Consider the following 12542-nt stretch of genomic DNA (forward strand, 5'->3'; position numbering starts at 1 on the left):
TGGTACTACTCTCAGGGAGGTGGAGAATGAAAAAGACCTGCGGGTAATTGTGCAGTCGAATATGAAGTTCTATGAGCAGTGCAGACGGGCTGCCAGAGCAGGTCATGGAGTTTTGTCAATGATATATAGGAATTTTGCTAGCAAACAAGGAGGTGATTATCCCTTTGTATAAGGCAGTGGTCAGGCCACACCTTGAGTACTGCATACAGGTCTGGAGGCCTCATTTTAGGAAAGATGTAGAGTTGCTAGAACGAGTATAGAGAAGGCAACAAGATTGCTGAGGGGAACAGAGGGGTTCTCTTACCAGGAGAGAAATTCTGCAAGTTACAGCACTGGAAACTAGGCACCTGCCAGGTGATCTGATAGAAGTGTACAGGGCTGTGAATGGTTTGAGCAGGCTCAGTGCTGATGGGATACTTCCATTTGCTCAGATTAAGAACATGAGGGGGCATAGACTCAAATTGAGGAAAGACATTTGTAGAATAGGTGTGCGGAAGTTTGCCTTTAGCCAATGGGTAGTTGATTGCTGGAACAAACTTCAATCTGTCATTGCGGAAGTTGATAGCTTAAATAAATTTAAGACTGAACTAGACAAACGTTTGAGTGAATGGATGGGTGAAATGGGAAGGGTGTGGGTTTTTTTTTTTTTTTTGGCTGATGGTCTGTAAGCTTGCTTTCTTGCATCATATGCCTCAGGTAATGCCAATGCTAATAATAATCTAGCTGGTCTAAGAATTTTTTTCTCGTGTTAAGTCCTCAGTAATATGCTGGTTTTGCTGCTCGTCACTCATTTGGAGAGGTCTGGGTTTGTTTGATTCCCATCTGTGACTGGAGGAATTTCTAAAGTCTTCTTTAGTTGATGTAGTTAATCAATATCAGGTGGAAGGAGTTAAGTTTTCCTTATAAATTATTCCAATTTTTCAGTCTGTTCAACATTCAAATCATCTGTGATCACCTACTGCTACAGACAATACCCAATAGCATAATGTGGCCTAAGCTGCTGATGCATCAAAAACCAATGAAAATAGCAAAAATCCTGATGTTGACTTTTCCTCCCACTTGCTCCAATAAGGGAAAAAATTTAAATTGCCCATAAGACATGCACCTTTGCCCACCCATTCCCTCTACATCTAGCAGCTCTCACCATAATCTTCACATTCTTCTGGTCTGTAAATTACTCCAACTCTTATTATACCTTTCTTCCAACTAACTCACACAGATTCTACACTAGCACATGCTTCTGCAAAAGATTTTGTTATGCTCAAGTTGGTTTTGATAAGAAGCATGACCCCTTATGATATAATTGGAAAGGACGTTACGTGGTTTCTATGAATACAGTAAAATTTATACTATATATATATATATATATATATTATAATATATATATATATATAGTAATACAATAACAATATTATACTACATGAAAATTCTTAGATAGTTTTTATTAAACTTATATATAATATATATAATACAAGCTCAGTATTATACTGATTTGTTGACAGTTGACGTTTCAGGATTCTTGCCAAATCCGCATTTCCATCCAGGCATACTATAAGAATATAGTATGGCTGGATAGAATTACAGACACATTTTTTAACATAACTCCCAGTATTTTTTCAGAATGTTCCTATATTTATAACTTACGCAGAAAATTAGTTTCCTGACACCGGACTCTAGCACTGCTTGCTTGGTAAACAGACGGTAGGCGTTATCGGTCTGGAGCTGAAATCAAGAAGGATATATTGATTGACAGATAGGCATGGCAAATGATGAAATGATTGGTGGTAGGTGCAACAGAAAACAAGCTACTGTGTAGTCATTGGTTGGCATTATAGTGTGTATTTATGAGTAAAGAACAGTGCATAATAGTTTTGTGATGAACAGTAAACAGGTAATAGTAGCAATGAATCTTTTAAAGATGGAAGAAATTTGTAAGGAAAATAAAACGTTAGTTGATTTTTTGATGAAAAATAAATTAATAAAAGTTTCGTTCCGTTCATTTTTTTTGTTCTTCATTATGTTTTTTTCTCATTATTAAAAGCAGATTTTTGGAGTTCATGAGTGTTTTTACTATATTGTTGATTTAGATTTGGTTACGAAAAAAGGAAAAGGTTTCTTTATTTTTCGTTATATTTCATAGCCTGACCTTAAAATGGTAGGTTAGGAAATAATAAGAAAAGAAAGATTCTTTATATATATATATATATATATATATAAAGAATATTCGTCTTTGTGCCCCCTACACCTCCTGCAAGTTTGTTACACTACCAGTGCGACAAACTTGCAGGAGGTGTAGGGGGCACAAAGCTGAATCGGAATCACATTGCAGGGTCCGAAATGCTTTCGTCATGCGGTAGAGGACGTTGAACAGGAGGTTGCGTGAACAGCGATCCCGCTGGAAGTCAGCATTTGCGAACCAGTTCCTGAGGCAGTAGGATGGACGAGTATTCAAACGTTGAACTGGCTGACGTGCACCTCGCGTATGAAGCTGCAGACTGTAACGGGCACGCCGCTCTGCACTTGTACCAGGAACGTTTCCCGCACAGGCGTGCTCCTCATCATACGATTTTCGCACATGTGCACAGAAGGTTATGTGAGACTGGTTGTTTCACGAGAGGTACCATGAATCAAGAGCGAACGACGAGGACACCAGACAATGAGGAGAATGTCCTACGTCTTGCAGAAGGCAATCCGAGTACTTGAGCGATAGGCCAACGATTGAGTATTTCCCAATCCACTGTATGGAGGATACTGTCAACAAACCAAATGAGTTCATACCATCTGCAATGCGTCCAATCATTGGAGCCTGCGGATTATCCACTCCGGAGGACTTTTGCTACTTGATTTCTTCAACAGAAACGGTTCGCAAATGCTGACTTCCAGCGGGATCGCTGTTCACGCGACCTCCCGTCCAACCTCTACCGCATGACGAAGGCATTTCAGACCCTGCAATGCTATGTGATTCCGATTCGTCTTTGTGCCCCCTACACCTCCTGCAAGTTTGTCGCACTGGTAGTGAATCACCCTGTATATAGTGAATAGCTATTGAGGTGTTGATTGACATGGTATGTGTGTATCCACGCGAGTGTCTTTAAAAATAAAAGTACAGTAATAAAAAATTAATATTTTGTTAATAAACAATTTATGCACTAGTCCACCCATGATTCTAAAGAAAAAAAGTTATACCCCCTCCATTTTGGGAGGGGTTCAAGCTTCCATGGGATTCAAGTGGAGGTAACGTGACCTTTTTTCACCATTATGGAAAGCATTCATTAGGGAATGTGCAGTTAGGGCAAGTGACCATTAGTGCTTGAGTGCTACTAAAGTGATACTAAACCTATGTTATTGTGTGCTGTGTTCACGCACCAATCAGCACATCATTTTCCACGCCTATCTGTCAATCAATATATCATTCTTGACTTCTGCTCCAGACCGATAACACCTACCATCTGTTTACCGGGCGAGCAATGCTAGAGTGCCGTATCGGGAAACTAATTTTCCGCATAAGTTATCCGTTTCTCGTGTTGACTTTCTTTACCTTCGCCATCATCAGTTCATGTGCACTTAATGTCATTAGTCTCCATGTGAATAATAAGGCTCTTTACCCCCTTTAAAAGCTGAGTCTGTTAGTTACTAAGTTGGGAAAAATAAAAGCTTTTTAAAAATTATAACCACTAAATTTTATTTTATTTATTTTTGGTGTAGTTATATTAAAATATGCATGAAAATCCATAGTTATTTGGGTTAGTTTATTAAATTAAAGATTCTGTAAAAATTACCTGTTTTTAATATGTTAAATAACTATATTTCATTCAACATTTATTTCTCAGTACAAAAAGGAAACAAAGATGACAATTGAGTTACTTGATTCTGAGCCAGAACCTGTTGATGATCCAGCAGAAGTAGAAAAGTGGTCAACATATTTGGACAACTATATAATAGGGGATGACTTGTCTAGTGACGATATTATAGAACATTTAGTGGAGACACCAGTTTTCCTTTCAAGGTTAGTTGAGCTTCTTTATTGATGATTATTATAAACATACATTAATGGAAAGGTCATGTCATTTCTGGCAATGGCAGTTTTTATGGTGATGATGAATGCATCGGTTGTTCTGTAGTTTCCTATTAAATATTGTATAAATGGATGCCTTAATACTTTCAATGTTTATATGTCAAACAATTCTGTAGCTTACTAAGTTTGATTAGACCAGGGTTCGAGCCCGTGACCACCAAATACGGAGGATGCGGAAAGGTCAGGGAATGACCACCGCATATCCCCGGAGCAATATGGCCTTAGTTGCTAATGCTCCTAAAAACCAAATAACAAACAACAACAAACCTCCCCACCCCAAAAAAAAATGATTTAATCATTTCACTAAATAAAGTTTTTAAGGGTTAAGATTTCTTCTATTTAAAGCTCCTCCCGGTGAAGATGATTATGAAAAAGAGAAATACATGGTGGGCTTGACGGTCATATTGTTCAGATTGGCTTTATCTAGCTACCATTTGTGCTGACCTAACTATAGAGACGTTAGTTAATAGTACAGTAGATTGCCGAAATAACAGAACATTCAAGCTAACAGCAATTACTGTGTTTGTCTACATTAGCCATTTTGAAAGTGAATTCTGTACTGATATCACGGACTATACCGCTGTTTTACATTTATTTTAAATTAAAAACCCCTCACTATGGCTCCTAAAGTTAATAAACCTCATACAGAGAAGAAAACAACAACATTAAAGCTTAGTGACAAACTGGATATAATCCAAACTATTACATTATTCACCCTGAAAGTTAATTCATATACCCATGTATATTTTGTCTGTAAATTGCGTGTGTTCTCTGGTTGATTTTCCTGTTTTGCTGGATGAAAAACCAGTTTCTGAGGAAAAAACCTTGCCATATATCAGCCAAGGAGTGAAAAAGGCCCATAAAGTTCCTCGCGTCATCGATGGGATTCAAACCCGGGTCTTTTCCACCCAATGTTGGGAGGACAGTGACGATACCACTGTTGCCACCCACACAGATTAAACTTTATATAATAAAGAAAATAGAACGGGGCGTAAGCAGGAGATATGGATCGTCAACATGTTTGTTTTTTATGTGCAGTTAAAAAAATTTCATTCTTAATCTCTCTATTTCTTATTTAGCCTCATTATATCAAAAATAAAACTTTCTGGATAATGCCACATTGAATCCCTGAAGGTGCTGTTATTCTGAAAGTCTACTGTATCTGTTCACGATATCTGGATGTAGTTGAATAGCAAGATTTTATTCAGCTTTGGCTTTCTAGCAATGGAACAGAAGTAAGAAAGGGTAGGCAAAGTTAGAAAAGGATATTGTGATCACAGGATGGGAATAGAAATATTTATTTCGGCGGGGGTAATCGCTTTTTTTCTATGAATGCTGAATAGTTTTTTTATAATTGGATTAATTTTGCATAATTGGCCTGCACAGGTATTTTTGCATTTGATCTCATAAACTGTATCTGGATTTTATAAGGGTTGGGAAAGAGAATGCATTTTATTTTTGTTACCTTGGAAATAAATTTTCAAATTCTGCCCACACAGCACTGCATATCAGCTCATGAATACATTTCAGGCATGTTAGCAAATTCATGATTTGTAGAAAAAAGCAATAACATTTTTGCATAATCTAAGAACATTGTTTCTGTACATCTGCCATTTTGTTCACTCATTTCTCCAATCACAAACATAATATCCAGTGCTTCAGCTACAATATATGTTATGTGAATAGCCTATGTGGTATGATATATATGAAAAAAAGATAATAATAATTGCAGGATTTCTGTTGGTACAGTTATAATGAAATTTGGGAAAGCTTGACAAATCACCCTCTAAAAGCGCCACATACAAAATTTCTTGACAATCTATCAACTGAGAGCCAAGTTATTACATACAGATAGTTGGACAAAGAAATAATTGCCAGATTTCTCTTGGTCCAATTTCAATTAAATTTGGGATGGCTTGACAAATCAAAAGCCAAATGTAAAATTTCTTAAAAAATTACATGCAGAGGGACAGGCAAAAAATAATTGCTGAGTTTCTATTGGTACGATTGTAATGAAATTCAGATCAGCTTCACAAATCTTTCTAAAAAAGCCAAATAAATATAAAATTTTATGAAAATTCTTCCACCAGCAGTCAAGTTGTTACATGTGGATAAGCAGACGGACAAGGGAGAAGAAAAGAGGCACTTTGTGTATATGCTAACTTGCCTAAAAAGAGTGAAATAGCACGTCACATAAACTGGCATACTGTAATCAAAATAATCAGTGTCAGAAACTTTAAAACTCTAGTGTTCCCCATGTTTAGTTAGTTAAAATTAGTGCACAATGAACTCTTTCAAATTTATTTAACTTGAAAATAAGGTTGTTTGTTTATTTAACCAGATGTAATTTTTCTAGAGGAGAGTCACTTTGATTTGCTCTTCCTCTTTTAAAGCTTTCACTCCAAGATCACTCAACCAATACATGCTGACCAGTAGGATAAACCTTCAAAAGTGAATGCCCTAAGAATTTGGGATCTTCAGGTAACAATCATTGCCACTCTTTTTAATGCTGTAAGCAAGTTTAGGAAAATGCGTATATGAAACACTTTACTTGAAGGTAAAGGTTATCAACAAAACTAATGGAAAGCACAGAGTTCAACAACCATATCACGAAGATTTTTAAACTTGAAATTGCATTTTAGGCGCCTGTTAGACTGTAGATTTTAATAGTCACTGTTTGATAGTATACAAAATTAGCATGATACGAGGGCTATCCAATAAAGAATTATAATTTTTTTTTTTTTTTTTTTGCCCCACAACATACCTCTGTTGTTAATCACTCATATTTTGATGGTCCTTTTCAAAATAGTCCCCATTTGATGAAATGCACTTACTCCAAAATTTCTTCCATCCTTCAAAAACAAACATGGGGGAAGCCATTTTTTGACATGTTTGAGAATCACCTCCAATGTCTTTACACCTTCTGACAACTGGAAACATTCTTGCATCTCCTTCTTTAACTTTGGAAGTAAAAATAAAAATTGAAGGATGCAAGACCAGAGCTGTAGGGTGGATGAGGAACACATTTGACATTAATTCTGGCTATATGAACAATGTAAGGTCTAGCATTGTCATGATGCAGCGTCCACCCACCCACCTGCGTGCAGTTGTGGTCATTTGTAACAAATGTGAACTCGCAAAGTGTGCAGTACAGTTCTGTAGTAAGGTCCCATACAGGTCGTATGATGTGGCACAACATGCTGGTAAACCATTCCTCGAATGTCAAAAAAACAAAAAAAGAGATGACTATAACCTTTCCTTTTTTGCTTTTTTTAGTGTTAGCAATTATGTAGACTTCCAAACAGAGATTTGTTGCTTACTCTCTGGGTCAAAATGATGAAGCAATGTCTCATTTAATTTATTTAACTTGAAAGGTCAGAGTAACACTTGCACATTTATCACCTTGTGTAGAACCTCCCCATCTTTGTCAGGAGCTGCAGCAGTAACCATCCATTGCATCTCTTAACATTTCATCTGCTTCAGCTGATCTTTTCTTGAGATGGAAACAAAATTTGAGAGCAGCCTACTGTTCTTTGCGCGTCATGTCCATTATTACTTAGGTGAAACTGAATAGGCATAAACTTGACTGACTGCCAAGGTCATGCCATGCCCACAAGCAAACTTCACAGTTGCAGCTTGGTTTGGTCTTAAATTCTACAACTCAGCTAGAAATAGCAAGCAGTACAGTTATCCATGAAAAATTATTATCATTAGAATATTTAAAGATAGATGTGATTCAATCACAAAAATCATCATTTATGTATGAATTTGCTTAAAAGCTTCCAGTAAGTGTTCCCATCTCTTATCCGTGTTTTCAAATAATTGTAAACAGTTTTTAACAGATAGCAATATGAAAATAGATATTAAGGTAGGAGGAAGAGCATTGCAGCTGTTAGCCATTGTTTGATTTTTTATTACAAAAGGCCAAAATCGTGATGTTGATAAAATTAAAATGACATAATACAAAGTATAGAAGGTATATATTTAGAAAGGTGGTTTTTTTTTTTAATTTTATTTCTTTGTGGTCATTTGTAACAAATGTGATTACTAGGTGATTACTAAGTGACTACTAGGGTATTGCCATGGCAATACCCTAGTAGTCACTTCTAGAGATGTCTACCAATAAAGAAATACAGCATCAAGAAATATAGTACTAAAATAAATGCTAATGGTAAAAAGTTCACACATCATCTCACAATAATCTTTTGCCAGTACTATTGAGGATACCTTAAAGGTTCAGAGAAACTGCTAGTTTGGGAAGATAAGGGTAATGTTGATACACATTTATCTGATAATATTGGTCAGAGTAACACTTGCACATACCTCAAGAGTTCTTGTTTGTTACTGCAACAGAACATATTAGCAAGATGTTCTGAGGGCAGAAACATTTCAAATGAGCAGGTAGCTAATGCCAGGGAAGCAAGCTTAAATAACTTTAAGGTTATTTAAGTGTTCCTTAGTGTTCTTGTATAGTTAACTATACAAGAACACTAAGTCTTAATTGTTTATACAATAATATCAGAACTGTCGTCAACAAAATGAGTAAATTCGAACTGCTGGTTAGGACAAGTAACACACATAATAGTGCTAACGGAAATGCATTGCCACCCAGAAATAGTGGATGATGAGTTTCAGTACAGTATGTATAATGTATTTAGGAAAGATAGGGCAGATAGAAGGGGTAGTGATCATGCTTCTTATCAAAAGCAGCCTGAGCACGACAAAAGTTTTCTCCCAAATTCAAACATTTCACATGATCGTATTCGTATAGAATCTGTATGGTGTGAGATAGTTGGAAGCAAAGGTATAATGAGAGTGGGAGTAATCTACAGGCCAGGTGATTGTGAAGATTATGATGAGAGCCTCTACATGCAAATGGACTGGGCAAGTAAGCATGAATGTCTTATTATGGGATTTTAATTTGCCTCTAATTGATAGGAGCAAATGGGAATGAAACTCCACCTGGGAGACAATTTTTAAATCAACTAGATGATTTTTATTTGTACCAACATGTGAGGGAAAGTACTAGGGAAAAGAATATTCTAGACCTCATCATCACCCATGAACCAGATACATAATAGGGTTCAGGACAGTACAGGAACCTGTAGCAGGAAGTGAACACAGAGTTCTACGGTGGATGATGAAGAGAGAGGTAGTAGTAGTTAAAGGCAGAGGAATGGGTTATAATTTCAGAAAAGGAAATTACAATGCCTTAAGGTGCTACATGGCCTCTATTAACTGGGTAGATATTGCACAGAGAGTGAATACAACTGAATTATGGTATACCTTTAAAACATTAATCACAGAAGCCTTGAATGCATATAGACCATTTTAAAAATACTCCACAAGGAGGATTCCAAGTTGGATGAATAATGAAGTTGGCAGATTACTTGAGCGGAAAACGATGGCATGGAAAAGTTTCAGAGTAATAAAAAGTACTGAAGCCTATACCAGCTACAAAGTAATCTGTAATAGTAGCACAGAAATGACTGAATTTATATATGTGGAATTCTTTACATATATAAATGCAAAGAAGAGAAGGACAAACCAGATTGGGCGTGGACTCAACAGTTACTTTGCATCTATATTTACAGAAGAAAAAACCCTTTATGTCAAAGAGAAATTATGGGAGTGAAGTTGAAAAATATGTAATTAATAATATTGAAATTTCACATGATTATTTAATGAAAAAACTTTCATGCATACTGGTCAGTAAGGCCCCTGGGGTTTGATGGCAATATACTCTATAATCTTAAGGGAAGTGGCAATTGAGTGCATTGAACCATTGCGGCTAATTATGAGAGCATCACTGGACTCAGGAGTGATTCTGTTGGATTGGAAAACTGCCAATGTATCTCCAATGCATAAAGGTGGTTCTAAGAGTGAAGTGGGAAAATTTTTGACAGGGTTCACTCGTGAGCTGGATTTAGGGAATAATTTCAACATTGTTTACTTGGATTTCAGCAAAGCATTTGACTCAGTCCCACATGAGTGGTACTTTATAAGCTGTAACATGTTGGAATCACAGGGAAAATCCTTAGATGGATATCAGGATGACTTCAGGGCAGGAGGTAGAGGGTTGTGATAAATGGTTATTCCTCAGATTGGGTTGATGTTAGAAGTGGGGTTCCCCAAGGATCAGTATTAGGACCACTATTGTTTTTGATTGTCATAAATGACAGTGAAGGTATAGAGTATGATGTCTAAATTTGCAGATGTAAAGATTGGTTGAGTAGTTAATGATCACCACCAAGCCGAGCTTCAGAGTGACCTAGATAGACTTCAGGGATGGTCAGAAAAATGGCAGCTATGCTTTAATCCAGCTAAGTGTAAGGTATTAAACCTGGAGGAACAGCAACCCCAAAATAACTTAAACACTTGGTGGAGTTGAAAAAAAGCCAGTAGTGGAGGAAAGGGACTTGGGTGTTATATGGTTGGGGTGTTACAATACGGTTATGAAGTTCTCCAAGCATTGTAGGCAGGTTGCAAGGAAGGCCCATGGTGTCTTATCAATGATTTATCGAACATTTGCTAGTAGAGATAAGGATATCATAATCCCCATATACACTGTGTTTCAAAAATGATAGTCAATAATTTAAAGGTGAAAAGTATAAACTAAAGAGCAAAAAAGTCCCAGTGACAATCGGGCTGCAAATGAACCATTTTCGAGATAATGCACATTTTCTGTTAAGATCCGTCACTGGCTATGGGAGCAGTCTGGGAGGGTAGTCTGTATTGCTGGGACCTTGTACATGCTGGATATGGTAGGTGTACAGTAATTGGCTAATTAAAATTCGCCACACACTAAGTACATGCTCTTGCAGAGCAACCCTCCTTGTCGAAATTCCTGGATTTTGTTTCATTCTCTCTAACACCCTTTCCTCAACATCAGGTGTTATGCTTGTAGGCCTACCTGCTCATACTCCATGTGCAAAGCGCCCATGTTCTCTAAGGCGTTGATGTACCCTGATGAATGTTGGGCTGCCTTCAGCGGGGAAATGCTTCTTGATACAAACATGCAGCCTCGAGTGCACTGCCATTGGCTTTACCGTACATGAAGTGCATGTCCGCATACTCTTCATTGCTGTAACCTCTTTCCATGTTGACTATCCTTTGACAAGTACTAGTATGCACTTCTTGAAAGGGTCAAAAGACCGGTAACTCGCCTGGTAAGATCTGCAAAAGGGCATTCATACAAGGAAAGGCTTTGAATATGTGGGTTGAAGAGCTTGGAAACTAGGCACCTTACAGGAGACTTGATTGAGGTGTTTAAGAGTTTTGTGTGCATAAGTATTGGTTTTGGCCTCAGCTGCACAGGTGCAGCTGAGGCCAAAAGAGAGGCATAAGTAAAATGAATGAAGACGAAATTTTCACAGTTATAAATGATTCTAGAACTAGGGGCCTTAAATTCAAGTTATTTAGACTGGATTGCAGGAAGTTTTATTTTAGCCAGCGAGTTATTAATTACCTACATGGATGGTAGAGGCTGACAGTTTAGGGAAATTCAAAGGTCAGCTGGATAGTTACCTACCTAGGAGGGAAATGTATAGGTTGTCTATTTCTTTTATTAATTTATTTTTAATTTTCTTATTATTTTTTTTTTTTTTTTTTTTTTTTTTGGCTGGTGGAGCATAAGCCATCTTGTACTGTGTGGCCATTGCTAATACTAATCTTTCCCCATTCATTCTGCCAATTTATTTATTTATTTATTTATTTTTTTTTTGACAGTTTGGGGCAATGCTTTCAGTAGTTATTTCATTGATTTTATAAGAATTTTAGGTGCCTCCCTCAGGTGGGCAGGAGCAGCACACGCTTCTTGATTAGACTGGAGTTCGAGCCCGTGACCACCAAATATGATGTGGAAAGGTCAGGGAATGACCACCGCATATCCCGGAGCAATATGGCCTTAGTTGCTAATGCTCCTAAAAACCAAACAACAACAACAGAAGAATTTTATAATATATGTATAAAACATATACATATCCATAGTTTTGAGAGGGAATATCATTCCTGTAATGTCACATGACATAACTTCCACTACCTTATTTGGATGCTTAGCTATTCACCACCCTCTTTCTGTCCTGTTTTATGGAGAGGCTGAAATGGCAAGAACATGTGGATAGAATAGTTGAAAACATGATTGTCATTGGCATATGACAATTTCCCCCTCCCCCCAACCTTCTACAACGTTGACTTTTAGAGTAAATGGTACACCCACACACTGTTTGATCAATAACTTCAGATGATGCTTATTATTAAATACAACTTTATTTAAAAAAGCATTTGCCTTTATTATAGCATTACACAGTTTATTTACAGATGGAGTTTATTTACAGATGAAATCAATAATGTTGGCATAAATGTAAATTATGTGATATAAATATTATCAAGTGACTTCCTTTTATACAAGTCAGCTTTAATATAAATATGCCAAATAAAATTAACATACTCATATCATTAAAATACT

The 12542-nt window shown here is 36.8% G+C and overlaps 1 protein-coding gene across 6 annotated transcripts in view; it reads left to right on the forward strand.

Moving 5' to 3' along the window:
* LOC150074896 (paired amphipathic helix protein Sin3a-like) overlaps positions 1-12542 on the forward strand; it is a 285756-nt gene that overhangs the window by 263357 nt on the left and 9857 nt on the right. For all 6 annotated transcript variants that reach the window (XM_090389366.1, XM_090389363.1, XM_090389365.1 and 3 more), the window contains exon 20: positions 3831-4006. In XM_090389366.1, coding sequence (XP_090245492.1) covers positions 3831-4006 — 176 coding nt within the window. The remainder of the gene's footprint in view (positions 1-3830; positions 4007-12542) is intronic.

This window comes from Mastigoproctus giganteus, unplaced genomic scaffold, assembly GCF_048544385.1.
Source record: "Mastigoproctus giganteus isolate SK-2022 unplaced genomic scaffold, ASM4854438v1 scaffold_15, whole genome shotgun sequence".
Lineage (NCBI taxonomy): Eukaryota > Metazoa > Arthropoda > Arachnida > Uropygi > Thelyphonidae > Mastigoproctus > Mastigoproctus giganteus.